The sequence below is a fragment of the Euprymna scolopes genome, chromosome 15 (assembly GCF_053919585.1).
Source record: "Euprymna scolopes isolate OS-2025 chromosome 15, ASM5391958v1, whole genome shotgun sequence".
In the NCBI taxonomy this organism is placed as follows: domain Eukaryota; kingdom Metazoa; phylum Mollusca; class Cephalopoda; order Sepiida; family Sepiolidae; genus Euprymna; species Euprymna scolopes.
In genome coordinates this window covers 43,175,989-43,197,441 of record NC_136496.1, presented here as the reverse complement: position 1 = coordinate 43,197,441, position 21,453 = coordinate 43,175,989, and the positions used below count along the sequence as shown (strand labels likewise).

General features: G+C 32.6%; 1 protein-coding gene across 2 annotated transcripts in view; it reads left to right on the top strand.

Moving 5' to 3' along the window:
• LOC145293792 (protein ECT2-like) overlaps positions 1-21,453 on the top strand; it is a 120,951-nt gene that overhangs the window by 15,649 nt on the left and 83,849 nt on the right. For both annotated transcript variants that reach the window (XM_080140346.1, XM_080140345.1), the window contains exon 3: positions 20,737-20,807. In XM_080140346.1, coding sequence (XP_079996472.1) covers positions 20,737-20,807 — 71 coding nt within the window. The remainder of the gene's footprint in view (positions 1-20,736; positions 20,808-21,453) is intronic.

Here is a 21,453-nt window from a genome sequence, read left to right as displayed (position 1 = left end):
AATATATGCATTCTGCTTAAATTTGTTTTTTTTACCGCAGAAAGATTCACATGGAGTTTTAGATAGTGTTTTGTTAAAGCACCTGTTGCGTATATAGGCTGCCGCCATAAGTGCATATGTCCAGAGGTTTTTAGGGAGTTTTGATTCAATGAGTAGGCATCTTGCCATTTCAAAAAGTGTCCGCCACGCACGTTCAGCAGTCCCGTTTTGGTGTGGCGATCTAGGAGCTGATGTTTCATGCCTGAAATTAATTAATTAATTAGTAAAAGTTCAAAGTCTTTATTGGTGAATTCCATACTGTTGTCAGAGCGAATACACTTGATTTCACCGTAGGGGGCTATGTCGGCTAGATATTTCTTAGTTGCTAGCAGGGTATCAGATTTGTTCTTTAAAAAGTAAACCATTATTAAACCTGAATGGTCATCTACGAAATTCAACACATATCTATAATGTTCTCTGGCCATCGGTTCTACGGGACTGTTCAAGTCACAATGCACCATTGATAGGATTTTTTTGGCCTTTTTGTCTGGTATCTTGTTTTGATAGTTTGTCATTTTCCCTTGCGTACAGACGTCGCAGTTGAAGGTTTTTGATGTTTGTATTTGCATTCCATCAACTACAGTTGGCAACTTTTTGATATCAGGAATATTGCAGTGTCCAAGAATTTTATGCCATGTCTGTAGATCATGGCAGGCGGTTTTTGATGGGACTACACTATTTAAATAATATAGTCTTCCATTTTCTTTAATGTCGAATACAGTTCCATTCGGGTATACCAGTTTTGATTTATTGGGGCTAAAGTTTATATTTGCACCTTGTTTTGTGGCAGCTTGTACAGAAAATATATTTTGTTTAAATTTTGGGATTAGAAGAGCGTTTTCTAGAATACAGAAACATAGTTCACCTTTATTGTTCTTTAGCGAGATTTTCGCATTGCCTCTTTTCAAACGATATCATTGACTTGACTCCCGTCAGCTAGTTCTACAAAATGATTTTGTGGCTTAAAGTTGGGATCAAAATTGATAAAATCAGATTCCTTTGTAATCACGTGCCGTGGCCCCACAATCGACAAGAAAAAAGTATTAATGTGGCAAGATTCGAGTTTAGGTGGCAAAATAATCTCGAACCCTCTATCACCTAAAAGGAACTACATTCCTGTAGTCATCGTTATGTTAACATGAAAACCATGTAAACAATTTAAAAAAAATAAGTTTAAACAATGATAAACAATATTAATAGAAATATTAAATTATCAGAACATATAAAAAAAATTAAGTTTAAACAATATAAATAGAACTTTATAATTTGAAGCAATGGAAGAAAATTTTTATTTTTAATTCAAAATTGAATCGTGATTATTATTAAATCACGTGAGTAGTTATAAACGATACAAATTAATATTTAGCACGTGTATTCTATTGCGATGTATTAATTTTCACGTGTATTCTCTTTCACAACTTTGGCTACCACTTTTAATATAAAAAATATATCGTTTAATATTTGAAAAACTACTCATTCACAGAAAATTTAAATGCGATATTCATTATCAGCATACCAGAAAAACGTTCATTAGTCGTCATTTTAAAAGAAAATATTGAGGTGGAAACCAAGTAAAAATTTACTGTTTAAAATTCTAAAATGTTCGGTAGTTATGTATTTTATGTACCGTGCTAAAATAATGTTATTGTTTTGAAAGCCATTCTTGACATGGGGAGGGGGAAGGTGTTTTGTAACTATTCTGTGCTTCGACTTTAAAATTTAATGATAAAGAAAAGATATTGCGAAACTTGAATTTAACCTGAAAAACTATTGTAAAATAGCGCGGTACCAAAATACATAAACGTCAAACTTCTATTTATATTGTTTAAAATAAAAATAAAATATACAGAAAGTTCTGTTTATATTGTTTAAAATATGTTTATATTGCTGAAAACTTTTTAAAAATTCTGTTTAAAATAAATAAAAAGTGTTTATTCTTTTAAAATAGTTTAAAATTTAAAAAAAGTTATGTATATATTGTTTAAAATAAAAGAAAAAAGCGTTTATTCGTTTTTTAATTGTTTTAATATTGTCTATTTTAGAAAAAGAAGTTCTGCTTATTTAAAACTGTTAACTTCTGAAATACTGATATCAATTTTTAGAGGGTTCGAGATTATTTTGCCACCTAAACTCCAGTCTTGTCGATAATGTCAGGCACGGGAATGAATGTATGCATTTTAGAAAAGAAAAAAATGAAAACACCGGGGCAGATAATCTCATTGTAAGCAGAAACGGTTATTAAAACAAATGAGGTGCAAGAATTGTAAACACGAATGATTTCCGACTTGAAGAGCGCCAAGCTCTTGAATTAAATAAATAAATAAACAGTAAAAAAATACCCTGCAGCATCCAAATGATAAAAATATTACATTAAAAAAAAAAAAAACTTGATTTAACGTTTCAACATTTGAACAGCGTTCGACTTAAACTGATGATTGCCGATCGTGCCTGATCCATGCTTGACAGGAAGCGAATAACTGCAAATCTGACGCATGTGCATAAAATGCAAATGTCGGCTAGGGGAATAAGAATTTTACATGTAAATTTGCTGATGTCTGTACATGTAAACAAACATATTACTCGCTATAAACCATCCCCGGTGCATAAATATTATTTCCTAAGAATGTCAGTGTTATGTGACCAGTAGTTTAAGAGTTTATCTGTTAGATATTTACACACACACACACATGTACTGTTTTATTTATATAGATTATTCTTAATAATTATTATTGTTAATGTATCACATTTGTTTTTTAAGCCGTTTCATATTCCTTTCTTTGTGTTTGAATGTATTTATATTGCTGAAATTAGTGACTAATCTATTACCCATTGATCTAGGGAGTTGTTTAACACTGCAAGTGGATGGTTGGATTTTAATATTTTATCAGATATTGATTGATATTTCTATAAAACTTGTTTATTTCATTTAAAAAAATTAAATGTTATGTCTAAAAATCTCCTTTTAAGATTTTTATTTTAATGTCAACCTAATTTTTATAATGGTCATACCTTTTTAATGAGTAAATGAAAGAAAAAAAGTATTGAGTCAAGTTGTTAAAATTTGACTGATGCATGTAGGATGATGCATCCTAATAGCTGAAACCTACATGTCACTTTCTTTAATCAAAACTTGCAGAAAACTATTTTCTTTTTCAATTGAAGCATTTAGTTAGAGAAATGAGGAAGAGAGATTTATACACTCTTGGCTAAAATAGACAATTAGATTTTTCATCTAGCAAATACATTTTAAAAGAAAATAACTTTGGCAGAGGGTTATCTCTCGTATTTAAAAGATTTGGAGGGTGAGTTATGTCTCTTGCATATTCTAGACAGTAGACATTTTGGATTAGGACATATTTCACAGCTTTCTTCAAGTAAGATGTCTAAACTAAGAAGTAATTCTTTCTTTAATTGTAAACAGAGGATAAATATTTATTGTTGTATCTCAATGACCACCACTTCATATTGGAGATGGATTAAAATACAGGACTCAATTATGACCCCCCCCCCCTCCATATGGTGGTTGGGATGAGCGATTGCTTTATGTGTCTACTATGAAAGCTGGTAGGAATAAGAGATCATAATACCTTTCCAGGGAAATGTCATCAGATCTTAACTTCTGTTTATCCTTCAGGGTCATCTTTTTGATCTCACAGCCGTTAATCAATCCAAGTTTGTTGTTTTCAATCAATAGTCTTTATTAACGCTTTAATTTTTTCAAAATATTTTAATTGAAGATATTTTCTACTTCCTGCATTTATTTTAACATTTAAAACAGTTAAATTTCTTCATCTTCTTTTTTCATTCTTTTGTTTTTTCAGTCATTAGTTTTTGCATAATACTATATCTATATACCAGACAAAAATCTTTATTTTACATTCATCGTAATTTTTTTTATTCTTATTTTTCTGTAAGATACCTTTACTATATTTTATTGGTATCTTCACCGGTTGAAACTATGACACAACTTGGCTACCTCTAATATCATTGAACTGCACTCAATAGGGAGCTACAATTATTTAAAAACTAACTCTTCCTTATAGCCTTAACTACATGGTGGAGGTTATTTACTCCAACACTCATACCTGTCTGCATTAAACTGTGAAAGCAAGTCTATAATTTATTCAAATTTCGCTTGTACCATTTGGAAACACATTAGTGAAGTCCAAATTTTCCACACAATGGTTATGACTTGTCTTGTCACCCATCATTGTCCTTATGTTGGGAAATCCTCCATATTGCAACCTATGTGAAAAAGCTTGCAGCATTACTTTACAGCAGACACGGTGAGTCCAGTAATCATTTGAGAGAAGGAAAAAAATTTCATTCTGGACTCGCAATAAGAAAAAAAATATTACAAAAGAACAACAAAACACATCTCTTATTTGCACACAGCCTATTTTGAGTTAATTAATTGACTGATCATATTTTATAAAAAAAATTTGAACTAATTACTTGATTCTCTCTCACTTCCTGGTACAAGAAAAAATTACACAATTAGAAAATTACTGTAACTCGTCTCTTTGACAATAACAGCAATTAGTCTTTTTTTTTTTATAATCAAAATAGCTCTCACTGAACATAACATTACCACACATTTCACTGTTAACAGTATCTTTTTCACCTTTCGTCGATAAAAATAATTGGATCACATACACAAAATACATACTCTTTTTTTCAACAGAAATTGAAATACAACTCACCAGTTAGCAACTTGCATTTTACACAAAACACACATACAGTATTACAAAATTGTTTGACATATTCTAAAGCAAAAAAGAAAATTATTAAATCCATCTTTTTTCTTTTCTTTTCTTTTCTTTTTGGTTACTGTATGCATTTATCTCTCCTTCTCTTTTTTTGTCTTTGTATGTCATCTTTCTAGTAGCGCCTCAATTCTGAAAGATAAAAAAAAAAAGAGAGGATTACAGGTTTCTCACATCACTTTCCTTCTTCCTTTTTTTAACACTTTCGTTACTCAGTCACCTGTATCAAGAAAAACAGTTATCACTAATTAAAAATTACCAAATTCCTCAATTCAATCAAAAGCATATTCAGTAAACTAATTAACAGATATTAATATAAAAACACATCAAACAATTGTAAGTTAACAAAGAAGCATATTCTTATTATTTGTGTGCATTCACATGGTGGAATTGTATGTGTACATATGTATTGTCTTTCTATTGGTAATAATTTTGCTATCCACAAACATTTTTGTCTCAATTGTAAAAAAAAAAAAAAACTTTACCATGTTACATATGAAGCATGAATAGGTAAGCATAATTGTTTTCTAGTGATGTTCAAACTATGCATTTAGACAATTCATCCTGGGGAAAATTCTGGTGTAAAATAAAGCTTACACTGTTTCAAAACAAAAATTGCAAATAAATGCAATCAATTTAACAAAAGTTCAGCAAATAAAGATACCATGTAATTGGAAAAGAGATGTTAATCGGTCATAAAGTGGTGTTTGATTGTCCAAACGACGTGCTAACTTGAACAGTGTCACAATCTATTCTCGAGTAGTGGAGAAATGCACTACCAGAATAATCTTTTTTTTTTTTTTTTTTTTTTTTTTTTATTATTATTATACTCCTCCACCCCCAGCTAGTTAACAGAAATTAGAAACCTCCTTAGACAATACAGCTTATACTAAAGCAAAGTTTACAATGAAAATATTATGTCTTCTCATCACAGGGAGTTAATATCAGAAAGTTCCAAATGTTGTGAAAAATAAGACTTGTTTGTATGTAAATAAGACCCAATAGGGGTGCAGATTTGAGTCTGTGTATTAGATATGGGAAAGGGTGGAGGGTTAAGGGTAGAGATAGTTAATGGAAGACTAGAAAGAATGATTAGTATGTCCCCTAAATTTTAACGTACTAGTGTGTGTAGGTTCAAACAGTAGGGGAATGTGGATTTGACATTTATGCTAAAATGGGTTTCAGATTTAATCAGTTATTTAGTTATAATAATGCTTTTAATTTGACTGGAATCTTTGTGGTCAGAAATTCCCTCTTGTATATGCCAACCCCACCACTATCATCCCTAAACACATCAGTGAAGAGGTTAAGAGATAAGGAAAAGATGCAAGGGAGAAAAAGAAAGAAAGAGGAGGAATGAAAAGAGGAAACCATAAATGATTTATTGGTAGTCTAAGGCACGTCTTTCTCCTACCTATTCATCCCCATCCGGTCCACTCCCCCCACTCTTACTCCCATCTCTCATCATAGCTTTTTACTTATTTACTATGTGAAACTTTGAAAGTTACATAGCAATAATAACTTTTTTTATTTTGCTTTTTTTTTGTTTATTTGCACTTTTTTTTCTTTTCTAGTATTTTTTCATTCACTATTACTGTGGACAATTTAAATTACTTTTCTATTTTCTGCAGATTATCTCCACCACTGGATAGACATTAACTTTGTTTTTTATGCTTTTTTTGGGGGGGAGTGGGGTAAATTTTTACATTAGCTCCACCTCCGCATTTTACTTTGACATGACAACTTTTCAAGGTTTCCGACTATGCTGACTAAGAAAATTTTATTTAAGTTTGGCAGAAACAAGTAGTTTTCGAGGTTGGGGGTGTCTATTCAGAAAGCTGTTGTTAACATAAGGAGGTTTGGTGTTGGCACCAACAACAACAATACTTTAATATTTTACGAGGGTGGTTGAGGCTGCGTCCACCGGGCAATGCTGGTTAATGGGTCCTGCGAGTTAGTAATATTTACAACTAGAAATAAAATAGGTTTAAGGCTCTCAAAATTCCTACTAGAACTATCCATAAGGACCCGTGGCGCAGTGGTTAGAGTACTTGGAAAAGTCAATTGTAAAAGTGATATTGAAGGTTCAATTCTTAGTGTAGTCAACCAAAAAATACAATTATGAATTACTTAGGACCTCTATCCAGTCATGGCTGGTGGAACGGGAGCATGCTACTCCTTTGAAGTAAATAAAGTTTTCCATTCGAAATTCCGTCCAGATTCTTGAGTTAGACAAAAACATTCCCGAGTTCAACAAGATACACCTGAAGAAGGTCAGGGGTTACATTGACTGAAATGTTGTGAAAATGACACTCAAGATGAGAACAGTAGTCCCAAAAATCTGAATAATTTGAATAACCAATCTTCATGTCAAAACTTTAGAAACCTATTATTAAAATTAAAAAAAGAATTGAAAGTGTCTCAACTTTCATGAAAGGTTTTAATCCCCCCCCCCCCATTACAAAAAATTAAGGTAAATATAGTCTACACTACCTAACATAACGCTAACAGCTGTTTTACAAAATTAATGATCGATTAATTAGTTTAGGACTGAATAATACAGATATATAAACACATGCATAACTATATAAATCTGGCATTGCCCAATTTTTAATTAAATTTTTTATTTTATTTATTTATTTATTTTTTTATTTTTTTGAGCAAATAATGTTTTGAAATTTATATTTATTTATTATGATATTGTGTTGGTCATTAAATTATTTTATTAAATGTGTTCTCCACTATATGCACTAATATGGCTAAGTGTTCTCCAGGCCAAACGATCTTGAGTCAAAATTTTCACTTGTTTCATGTTCAACCATTCACATATGTTGTCCATCTTTTGTCTACCTGTCCACCATTTCCTTTGTATTATGTCTTCTATACATATTTTGAATAGCTCCACATTAGAACTTTGAATGTAACCCAATCTCCAAACTTTATTTTTCATGACACAACATTGATGGAATGCCAGTGAGTTTTCGCAAATTTGTGATATTAATATGAATTAAATTATTACTTCAACCAAATTGTTATAATTTTAAGTTAACTTTTAAATCTCTATTTATAAAATTAAATTAAATGAAATAACTTTTAAAACTCAATCTTATGCATGAGCATTTGCTAAGAATTTTGAAGTCAGAAATAAACTTTCTATTTGCTAGTTTAAGGATTTTCAAATTCTTTTAAAATTTTGAAGAATAGCGAAGTAATTATTTATTATTTTAATCTTTATTTCATCGTCTACAAAAGGAAAAGTACAGTACCTAAGTATCCATATTGAATATTTTGTGTAAAGAATGCAAGCCTTCCCTTTTTAAAAATGCAAAGGACATTTTTATATTGAATCTTGTTTCAGATTCACATGTAGAAAAAACAAATTGTGTAAAATAAAAAATGTTTCTAAAATAACATTTTGATGTTGGTGTGTTGAGTAGATGCTATAGTTTTAAAATTGGATCAGGATGCAATTGAGACATGACTGGGCAGTCATCTAAATAACACTTACAAAAAGTAACGGAAAAGCTTAGATAATTACATTACTCGCTTTTTATCATTACTGTAAACTGATATTTCTGAAGAGATTGAGGGCGTGTATAAACTAATCTGACATTAAATGTCTTTGCACAAATAGATTCAACTGTATATTTTGATGGTACATTTTGTAAGTTCCTCTGTTAGATGTACATTATTAACTTGAGTATTTTGTATTTGCTAAAGAAACTAAATGAAACTCTTGAGACTTTTTAAAAGGTATCACCAATCAATTTAGTGTGTAAATATAGTGATTTCAACTTTTATTAGAGGGGGGTATTTTGATAAACTTTGGCTGTAAGCATAATTTCATTTCTCTTTATAAATGCACAATTCTTTTTGTATCCATAAAAATTTTTTTTTTCAATTTTTTTCTTTTCTTGTACATTTCTTAACTCCCCCCCCCACACACACAGTCATAAGCATATGTACTCTGTCACAAATGTACATCCATACAATGCATTAACTCTTTCACGATTCCTCTTTTTCCTCGAAAATAAATGTATAAACTTATTCATTTTAATCCTAACTTTTCTCACTGAATTTTCTATAATGAAAAAAAAAAACATTGACTCATAATGAAATGTAATTTTTGTAAATAAATGAGGAATGTTTATGATTTTTCTGAACCGAAGATAATTCACGACCCTGAAATTATCAACTTGGGCTTTCTTGATCTTTCTGCTAATAATCCTGCAAGGATTCTCAAAATGTGAACAAACATTCAATGCAAACTTCCATTTTAAATATAAAATATCGCTTTAGTGAACTTATAATTTTGAACTTATTTTGTTTATGACATTTCTTTAGCTTTCTCATATTTGAGTATACCTAAAAACGTTTTTTTTTTTTTTTTTTTTTAAATGTCTCTTCAAAAATTCTTTTTCCAAACTGCAATAATAAAAAGGACCCCTCCAATGCTTATGTATATTCGATATCAGTCGTAATTTACTATTGCTTTATAAAAATTGCAGTTTATTGATTAACTATTTTTTTTAAATTCCGTGTTTTGATTTTAATATAGCAAATAATTCTGTTCATCATAAGAACATTGTTTTTAGTTCATGAACAAATATTTAGCAACTGTGTTTGAATGTTCCTTTCTGGCCTTTTCTTTACTCCAGTAATCTAATTTTTCAACAAGCGCTCTTCACCTGTGATCACTCAGACAAATTGACTTTCTTTTATTTATGGTCATATTTAAGATACATAAATTTGTGTCTGAAGTATCAATGTTGATTTATTTCAAATTTACAACAATGAATGCAATTATGTTTCTGAACTTTTTAGATGCAGATTGATTATATTCGACTACTGTTCTCATCTTCAGTGTTATTTTCACAAATTCACAGATTAAAGACAGAAAAGCAATAGAGAATAAGATGACTCAAAGAAGCAGTGCTGCATATGCTGGACAACGATCACTTACTAAACCAACCTAGTATAGAATTTAACACGATATGGGAACCATGAATTCTAAGTAATAGATAATATAGTAATGCTATGTAGTGATAAGTAGTGAGAATGTATATTAAAAACAAGAAAAGGCTTAAGGCTCCTTAATACTAGAATTGTTTGCAAGGACCTCTGGTGAAGTGGATAAAGTACTTGGTAAAATTCAATTGTAAGGTACACTATTCCGGAGTGTGAAGGTTCAATTCTCAGTGCAAACGCCATTCAAAATACAATTGCGAATTACTTAAAACTTTTTCCATTCGTGGCTGGCAAAATGAGAGCATGCTACCTCTGTGGATTCAATAAAGAATTCTGTTTGTGATTTTGTGTAAATTCCCAAGTTCAACAGAAATATTCTAGAGTTTGACAAGATATACCTAAAGAAGGTTGGAGGTTATATTCGCTGGAATCTTATGAAAATAACATTCAAGATGAGAACAGTAGTTGTAAGAATCCAAATGATATGAATAATGAATGAAATCTTTACTATTTAAAATCTTTTTAAGTATTCTAGTACAAAATTTGATGAAGTGTTAGCAAACCAGCACAGTCAGTTAATCTCTATACATGGTAAAATGGGCACAATTTTTCGCCTTCAGAAAAAGCCATGTAGGTTTACAACCGTGAATTCCACATAAATTCAATATAGCCAAGCTAATAGTCACTATCAGTTGTCGTTTTTGCACAACATATCGTTTACTTTCTTTTGTTATCAAGCAATACTATATTAATTCCTAGAAGCGTCACATTCCAAATTACGATATGTGGGACAGTGGGAACACAATTTTCAACCATTGTTTTCTCCTATTACCATTATCATAACTGGGATTTCCTTTGCATTAGGAACAACTTCTGATACAACACCGTCTATGTTTAGTTTTTCTTCCCATACATTTCACTTTAGTCCTTTCCACAATGTGCCTTAAAATAACCTCTCCTTTGCCCAGTTCTGGTTACTTCTGATTGGCTGTTAGCATGCAATTACTTGGAATTAAGGAATATTGGAATATGCAATTTCTGAATAAATAGACACTGCTTTCATAAATAATGCGACGCTAATTCATTTCCTGTTACAAAGGACATTTGATTGATTCTAAGAATATAGGTTTGCTCACAAAAACACTGCATAAACATGTTCCATTAATTTTAAGATGATTTCTTTAGCTGCATCCGTTTACTTTCTCTGTTGCCAATTATAGTTGCACTTTTTAATAGTTGCATTTCCCTCCTCCCCATGTCATGGAAATGTTTATGCCAGGTGATAATAAAAGCTTTTGTGTCCGTGTGCTCCTTCCGTTTTTTATATTCATTCGTCCCTTTCTAGGTTTCATTTTTTTTTTCTATTTTTTTGCCAGCATTCAATTGATGATTTTTCATATAATTATTTATAAGTTTTCTGATGTAATATCTGTATGGAAAAAGTATAAGTTGGAAAGCCTCCCCATGATTGCACAGTTATGTGCAATCTCATTTTGAATATGAGTAAAATCCAGCCATAAACCCTACATAAAGTGCACTCTTGATTGGGGGCGGGGATTGCCTCTGTCTAGAAGGAATTATATATCACTAACCAACAGTTTTATTTCATGCTATCTATTCAAATTCTGCAGAAACAAAAAATTTTAATAATGCTTGTTTCATAGTCTTCTGACATGATATCCATTTGTACTGTATAAAATATAGAAAAGGTCTAACTTAGAAAACCTCCCCATGAGAGCACAGTTAGGCCCAATCTCATTTTTAATGAGCAAAATTCCAGCCTCCTACACAAAATAAAGTGCACTCTTGATTGGCGAGAAAAAATTTAGATTACCTCTGTCTATAAGCATTTCTCCATCACTAACCGAGGACCAAACAGACAACAGTTTTTTGTAATCAACTATTCAATAATTAAATACTCTTGATTAGAATAAAAATTAAAAGCTGCTGCAATCTAGGATATCTCCGTCACTAACCAAATACCGGGCAGATGCAACACTTTCTTCTCAGTAATTGACCCAAACCAGCACTAATTGCCAGTCACCACCAGTATTGACAACCATAGTCAGTGAATTCTGTTGTCATTGCCAGACGATGCCCAACAGTGATAACCAGATTATTTCAATTTGGTCACGGCCGCCGGTGCTTGCTATTTTCCAAGGCCAGCAATGGCCCCCACTAACAACTGTAGTTTACTTTGTTTTTGGGTGGTGGGGAGCGTATGGTGGCTTTACCGGATCTGATCTGGCTTTGTGTCATACTTCCATCAGGCAATGCTTGTACAAGGGTCCTGCTAGTATTAGTAGAAAAAATTATAAACAATATTAACCATGAAAAAATGTGGCTAATAGCCACATGTTACAGATCTAGAAAGCAAAGGAGAATAAGAAATAGAAAGAGGTGGGTGGAGTAAACAATGTTACAGCTTGGTAAAAATCTGTTTAGCAGAGAGAGCGGGGAAGATCAAATCACTGGCTTGTTAAATAGAAAATAAAAACAAGAAAAAGAAAAATATTTAAACGTTTATTAAATTTTCTAGCATCATAATTTTATATGGCTTGATATCAGACATATAAATAAAATATTGTGCATCGTTTTAAAAGACATGGTATCAGATGATATAAAAATATGGATGCTTTTGACAACCATAATGAATAAAGATTCATGGAATGTTGCTAGTCTCTCTCTCTCTGATGTTTATGGAAGTGATCTATGGATTTTAGTTTTACTGGTAGTTTAAAATCAATAAATATTAATTTATTATTACCAGCAGTAAAAGATTTTATTTTAAACTAAATCAAATAAAAAAAAAACAAAACATAGTTAATGGAATCGTTTTTGGCATTGGAAAATGGACACAAATTTTTCTAATTCTGATACCTCCAAAATTTCTGATTTCCCAATTCCAATTAATAGCCTCAACACTAATATAAAATAATATATACATGGGTTTGGCATATTCAAATCCTATCAGATATATTGTGGTTTTTATACTATGGGAAAAGTTATGAAACTAATTTTCTTCCAGTTAAAATAGCTAGTTCTATTGTTTACAATAATTATTGTTTCAGCATTAAATAATCCAAAAAGTGATAGTGCCTAATTTTTATTTTTCTGTTGATAGGTTGTGGGTGGGGTGGGGTGGGGTGGACTTTAAAATAAGACCATTGGATTTTTTTTCATTCATTTTACTTAGTATTTTTCTGAATATTGGATGAAATCAATTATTGTTGAAGTCATATGCTTTTTGTTCTGAAAATTCTATTTTACTTTTTACCATATATTGAACTTTATGGCACATTTTTATTATGACCATTTTCCTTTTGATAAACTTCTATTGCAAAATTGTCATACTTTATTTAAAAAGGAATTGATTTACTATAAAGCATGCAAAGTAAACATGTCTGCACATGCTAGAACTATCATCTAATTTATGACAACGCTGGAGTTCTCTCAAGAAAAAAATCTTTTGAAAATACTTTTTAGTTTTCTTTTCCCAACATGCCATCTCTCTGTGGATGTGTTGATTTTGAATCTTTGTTCAAGTGCATTTGATCTGAATAATCACTGTTTCTTTTATTCATTTTTTTTTGATTCACATTATTCTAGTGCCTATTGAGAAGACAGTCACTCAGTTGACTTCTTTTTATTGAGGCTAATGTAAAGAAAATGAATAAAACAAAGTTTTGTCATGTTTCACAACTGAAGCATAACTCCTAATGCACTTCATTAAATTGTATTAAATTACTTTAAAAACACAACTATAAAAGTTTCTGCTTATTTTTTGATTAACTGGAATCGCCAACTTGGGGCTAAAACAACATCAGAAAAAGAAGAAACCTTTAATTTGTTTTCTTGTTCAATGCAGTAGAAAAAAAATGCTTTGTCTGTTTTGTAAGTTTTATTGGTTTATTTAATGCCGAAAAATACCTGATTATAAGTAGTAGCGTTTATGTGTGTGCTTGTCTGTGTGTACAACTCCTCATGTTCAAAGGAATAAAGGCGATATGTGTGTACACCTCTCCTGGTCAAGAAATATTAATGCCCATGATAGGATACTTCTGTCAAAGGAGACATTTTATTATGCATAATTTCTATATGTAGCATTCTTCAAACCGCATCTACATTGAGTTCTGGTCATTAGCTATCACATTAAATTAAATCTATTTAAATAATTAGCTTGATGATATTACTTATTCAATATAATAGCCTCGTTTCAACTGTATTATTTAAAAATATAGTTTAAAATTTAATTACTTAGGTTATTTTCATTTCAGTTTATATTTGATTTAACTTATTTTATCTGAAATCTGAAACCGTTTAATTTTCAAACCAGAAACCCAAAGGGGAATAACTGTGATAGTTTAATTCTTTGCTAAAATTGTTTAAAGTGGAGCACGTTGTTAACTATTTTCTGTAATAGATTTGTTTTCATTTTAAAATATTCTTCTAAGCTGAATTTTTATTTTTAATTTGGATGTAATTTTTTTTTTTTGCTTATTCTTAATTTTTAAGTAACCTTTTTTATTTGTTATTGTTGGGTTATCCGGTTCTTTCACTGTATTTAGTAGTTTTGGTAAATATGAAGAATCACTCCACCCTCGAAAATTCCTTTAAAATTGCCACTTTTATAGGTTTTTGGAGGCGCTGAAAACGAAAATAACGTTTAAAATTATCGCAAACGAGTAAGGGTTTTTTTTTTTTTTTTTTTTTTTTTTACATGGGGGTCACCCAGGGGCCATTCGAGGATAAGAGTTAATGAGTGTACATTTGTCATTGTGATTTTAGTGTAGTAAACATTAGTGGGAATTTTATAACTTGGATTACTTAGGGAGACGGTTCATCAAGAACTTGTTCACGTTGGACTTGAAGACAACCAGATTGTAGTCAGCTGGAAAGCAGGCAAACGGAATACAGTTCCACAGGCGAGCAGTTCTAAGAAAGAAGCCCTGTTCATGGAATCTACGTTTACGTGTAGGAAGATAAAGAGTGTGGGAAATTGTTGATAGTGGTTTTGGCTAGACGAGTGTTTTTCGTGAAAGTTTGGCAAGGAGGGACCATAGATTGAAGTTCAGACGAGCACCTGCCATAAAAATGATGATAAAGCAAGGACAGGCTTGCAATGGCTCTTCTGTGGGAAAGAGGTTGCAAGGAAGAGAAAAGGACCCCCCCCCACAAAGCTACGAAGTCTATTTTGAACTTTGTCAAGACAGGATAAGCTGCTTCTAGCAGCTCCTGCCCAGATATGGCAACAGTACTCCATCGTTGGCTGAACTTGGTTTTTATATAGGTAGAGAATTGCATCAGGAGTGAGATATCTGGAGCGGTAGAAGGATTCCACCGTTTTCCAGTGACTTTGGCAATGGATTTGATATACGTGTTCCATTTCAGATCGGGAGTAAAGGTCAAGCCCAGAAGCTTGTCAAAACATGAAGCCTCCCCAAGACGACAGCCATTCATTTCAATTGATGGCAGCTGGACAGCAGAGCGTTGATGATGTAAGGATAGAAGCTTGGTTTTAGATGCATTAAAAGTAACCAGCCACTTTTTTCCCCATTGTACCACGTGCTCAAGATCAGAGGAGAGAGAGTCAGAGAGAACTTGGTTGTTTACGATCTTCAAATTGCTACCATAGATGGTAGTGTCGTCAGCATAAATGTCTACGAATGATCTAAGGATGTGGTTTGGAAGATCATTGATGTAGATCAGGAAGAGAGTTGGACCCAGGATGGACCCCTGAGGGACTCCAGCATTAATACTGAGAGCTTCTGATTTCTGCCCATCAACCACTACTCTTAAGAACCTATCAGAGAGAAATGATTTGATAGTTGAGAAGACATTTCCAGCTATACCATGATTGGAGATCTTATGAAGTAAATCTTTATGCCATATTTTATCAAAGATCTTTGATATGTCAAGAGCAATTGCCCTTGAGATGAAACCTCTGTCGAGGGATTTGCCAATCCTATGAGATATAACTGTAAGCACATCTGCTGTAGATCTAGCAGAACGGAAACCATATTGTATGTCACTAAGAAGGTTATTTTTGCTGACTACTTCTTTATTTAGCACAGGTTCCAGCAGCTTACTCATGATGTATAGGAGACTTATTGGTCTGTACTGAGAGGGAGATGAGCGATCACCTGAATTCTTAAATACAGTGCATACTGATGAGATTTTCCAAGGTGTTGGGAAGCATTTCTCCTTAAGAGAACGCTTAAATAACTTTGTAAATATGGGCGCTAGTTCCGGTTGAAGCCTTTTGAGCACTGTAATTGGAATGGCGTCAGGGCCAGTTGCCTTACTGGAATCAAGGTTTTTGATTAGCTTGGCAACATCACGTACAGAAATTTGTATGTCGCATAGCATGTTTTCTGATATGCAAGGAAATACTGGGGGTTGGTGACCTTGGTCGTAAAGGGTAGAATTAGCTGCAAAGTTCTTGGCGAAGAGATTGATTTTGACTGATGCTGATGAGATTATCTCGGGTCTATTGAGGATAGTTGCGATAGAGCCCACACTTCTGTTGAGGATTCTGTTTGCTATTTGCCAGAACTGATGAAAAAAAATGTTAGTTTCAAAAAGTGGGGTATCACTTTTCTATAATAATTTAACGTAAAATGAACACCCACTTTGTGGCCACCATTTTCGGGGGGGGGGGGGGCTTTCTTTCCACCCTCGGAAAATCTTTTAAAATTACCACTAACGTTAAAAATTCCAGGAAACAAGTAGTTTATAGGATATAAAGAAATGCACCCACTTTATGGCCACTGGCTGTACCCCCCCCCCCCCTCCATCGCCTCCCACCAAATGTAAACAGAATTTTTGTGAAATATTAAACGGTTCTTCTGTTCGGTTGATGCCGGTATGTTACTTACGTTAAAACGGTTAATTACACTGCAGAAGCACCTGTTGAAAAACTATACAAGTTCTATATCGAATATCCCCCTCCAAAAAAAAGAAAGAAAAACATGAACCGGCAGCCCCCCTCCCTTCCCCCAAATGGTAACACAAAGTGGGTGCTCATTTTACGTTAAATTATCATAGAAAAGCGATCCCCCACTTTTTTAAAACTAACATTTCTTCATATCTTGGAAACTACTCGTTTGCCGTAATTTTAAAAATTATACCATAACAAGTGTGTTTAATTGCCTGCAAAACAGATTTTCTTTATAATTTATTTAATATAAAATATAATTTTTTTACCATATATGATATCACATACATCGCTATGGTATAATTATTACCATAAATCTGTAATTTTTTAGTTTACCGACCCCTCGACATTCACCTGTGAATTATTGACTTTTATAGGTTTTTGGGTATGCTGAGAATGAATATGACACTTATTTCTTGCACAAATAAATAGTTATTTATATTTGAAGACATTCGGTATCCAACGGTATCACTACAATTTGGCAAGCAAGATGGCCGCCCGTGCATTTCGGAAAAAACACCAAAAAGAGCCAAAAAAATGACCCCACCCCCTCCTTTCACTTAATTTCATCAATTTGGATATATCACACACTTCTCATCATTGGACAAATAATTATTTTTATGATAAAAAAAACATTTATATTCGTTTTTTGACAAACTGACTTTTTTTTTTCTGACACAAATCTGATAATCAAACCCGTCGCAAATTTATCATTTGCATGGTATGAACTCCTGGACCTTGGGACTTTTTGAAGAAATGTTAGTTTCAATAAAGTGGGGGATCAATTTTCTATAATAATTTAATCTAAGCACCCACATGTTGACCCCCCCCCCCCAAAAAAAAAAAAAAATTGGGGGTTCGAGTGTGCAGCAAAGTCCTGTGCAAAGTGCAGGTATCTTTGCTAGTATATATATATATTAGTTTCGGCATGATTAATCAGAATTGGGAATCTTAAAGTTGGGACTTCTTTGAGTATCAGAAAAAATTGAGCCTTATTTTTAATTCCAAAAACTATTCTTTTAATTTTTATCTGGACAGTAAAAGATGAAACAAGCATTGTATTTATTAGAAGATTGCTTCTTTACAACATAAGAGTAAAAGTCAAAGGGGAAGCTTAGGAAGCTTAGGAATCCCATCCTTAGAATTAGTATTGGCTCTCTGAATCTAATTTTTTGTTCCCTTAGCAAACTTTTTGAAATGTTCACATTTCTTTTCATATCTATTTACTACACAATTAAGCATTCTGACAAGATTTTAAATTTTGATGGTACCTGTCTGACCCTGTCATTGTCTGGTCATCTCTGAAATATTTAATGTTTCGTTTTTATTTTATTTTTTCTGTTTTGGCAAAAGTGAAAATATAGATGAAAATCTGAGTTTTTTAGTCTTGAATACATACAGGGAAAAATGTTTGAAATTGGTGAAATTAAAAAAAGAAATTATATCTACGTTTTAAAGTATAATTTTATTTAATCTGCAAATGATGTTCTATTTTTATGGTATGTAACTGAATCTTTTACCATTAACCTTAAATTTGATTGGCAAAGTCACAAGACCATATGTAATTGCTTTATTTTTCATATTACTTTCCAGAGTTAGTAGTAGGAAGGAGGCATGTTTTTTATGACTTTGAACAATGACATATTTTATATTAAAGTTTGATGAGGAACATTAATATGGTCAGGATTTAAAGCCAACAGATTTGGTAACATGTTCTTAAAGTGCTATCTAGTTCAAAAGATGATATTTTTATGTTAAATTCATATAAAACCAATTTTTTTATTTTAATTTGTGCGAGCCTTATCTAGTCTCGTACAAAAACGCGTTCACATCTGAAGCCATATTTCTTGTCATATACATACGCGCACGCATACATACTCACATTCACGTGCATACACACACACATGCTAACGTACATACATGTACGCACACATACGTGCACACGTATGCATACATGGGCAACGTCACTTCCCCTTTGAAGGAAATCCACACATGCGCAAAAGACCACCGGAAACACCTATAAAAGAAAGAGAGCTGAGCTGTTCAGCCTTTTCCAACTCGCCTTCCGAGCTGAGCGGACCAGCCACCTCCCTTTCGGGATGTGCACGTCTGCGCGCTTCACGCCACCTGCTACTGCGTGGGGCAAGAGTCAACAGACAGTACGTACACCTTACACGCTTTCTATCTCCATGAACTGGATTGACTTTTTCTCTTTCTTTCTCTCTACAATAATAGACTTTCCCTTTCACCAGCTAACAGCGAGAGACACACGCCAAACTGGATTGACTTTCTCACTCTCTCTCTCTCTACAATAATAGACTTTCCTTCTCACCAGTTAACAGCGAGAGACGCATGCCAAACTAAACACGTGCTGTACTCTTTTCTTTCATTTGTTTCTTCACGAAATAAATTCCTGTTCGTTTAATTCAATAAAACGCGTCGTTCGTTCCTTCCTCAAAACAATTCATTTTTCCTATTTCCTAACAACTGGGGGATATGTATAATAATACCACCAGTCCACTACAAATTTCACCACTAAATTTTTCAAGCTATTTACTCGTACATATAATTTCTCTCTCATAGAGAATTGCATTATTCTTTTTGGATAAATTAACAAAGGGTACAGAGTTCTAATAATACCTTTTCTTTCACAACAAAAAGTTATTATTGCAAATTGGTGTACAAGAAAACAAGCAGTAATAATTTCATAAAAATTCACTATTTACAACTGGAAAATGTTAAAAAATAAGAAACATTTTTGTCACTCAAAAGAAAACAACTACCAGAGTAAGAATCTCAAACAGAAAAAAAAATCCATGAACAAACACTGAAAATTAAATTACGAGTTTCCAGACTTTCTGTTACAAGCGTTTAAAATTGTTGTAGATTCTTGGAAATTCAGTATGTTCTTGCTATACATCTTATGAGATGGATAAGCAATTTTTTTGATTTCAGGTTCAAATGAACAGCTACAGCAGGAATTGGAATACACCCTACTAAAGCTAGAGTGTCACAACAGGTGATTTAAAAAATTTAGAAGAACAATATGCAATAAAATTGTTTTAAACTTTGAAAAAAATTGCCACAGAAATGTGTGGAATGCTTCAGAATACTTTTAAATCATCTTGCATGAATCCAGCATCAGTTTTTGAGTGGCATAAGAGATTCAAGGAAGGCAAGGAGTCTTTGAGGGATGATGTGTGGGAGTTGTAAGGAAGTCAGAACACCAGAGTTGATTGGCCAAATAAAGAATTACAGGGATAAGGACTGTTGTGTGTCTATAGAGATAAGTGTACAGTATGATGTCAGTGTGAGAACTAACACACAATTATTCATGAGGAACTAAAGATGCGGAAGATTTGTGCAAAGTTTGTCCCAAAGGTGCAGTTCATAATTCCATCCTTGCCACAGACTATTTGACCAAGATAGGCATCAAAACAGTTCCTCACCCTCCATATAGTCCAGACCTTGCTCCCTGTGACTTTAGGTCATTCCCTAAGCTCAAGGAAAACTTTACAAGATTTAGTTATGAAACAATTGAGGAGAAAGAGGTTGTGACGAGAATCATTGACATGCTCACACAAAAAGACTTCTATGGACCTTCCAGAAGTTGTTGGAACTGTACAACAAGTGCATTGCAGCTGGAGGAGATTACTTCGAAGGGGACTATAGTTTCATATGTGTACTATTGATAAAAGTTCTCATATGAAAAAAGTCTGGAAACTTATTGAAGCCATTTTGTATATTGTTTTTTAATGGATTTCTCAATTCATTAGTTTGGGTTTTTCTATAAATTCATATAGAAACATTTTGCATATAATATTAAAAAAATCACTTTTAATATATAATTGAAAACAAAACAAAAAAAATCTTCACTAGAGAATTTCTTTTTTATTTTAATTGAAATTGATTAAAGTAATTCTAAAATGCTCAGCATTACTTGTGTTTGCATGTTTTTATATTTTTAAGATTCTTTTCAATATTATCATAGCCTTTAAATATGTTTCTACCCTTTTGTTTTCTCAGATATACCAATAAAATTTGTTGTTATTGGGGAAAGTTGTCGTCAAAATGGGGAGCTTAAAAAATCCCTGGAGGTAAGCAGTTATTCTTTATGGATTTGCAACTGTACAGAAAATAATTTATTTTTCATCCATGTGTTGTTGGAATCTGTGACCATCTTTTATTGTGGATTACATCATTATTATCATATTTGGTTTAACATCCGTTTTACATGCTAGTATATGTTAGGTTTAAGAAATTGACTTCCAAACTAATCCATCTATGGCCAGGTCTTTGTTTCTCTTTCTTTCACATCCCTCTTTATCACTTCTTTCTATATTTTCGATTGGGAGATGTGTGATGGATTGGAGACTTCCTTGATTTGGTCACATTGAAGGAAAGTGCATGGATTACTAGAGGAAGTTTAGTTGGCACCCTGCCATGCAAAGCAATTTTACGTAGGATCAAATTTGCCAATCTGTTTTTGAACACAAGACTGCTAAGCAGGAGCGATAGCAAACAGCTCTGACACACAGATTTGGAGACAGCAAAAAGTCTGAATGCTTTCTGTTTACCTTTATCAGTGCCATTGCCAAGCAATACAGAATGGAAATCTATTTGCAGAAGTCCAGTTTACAACTGACATTCTCTAAAACAGATTCTAAGAAACAAATGTTAGACTGTGTCAAAAGCTTATCAGCTGGGCCCTCAGCGTCATCTTCTCTACTCTCTAGGATTATA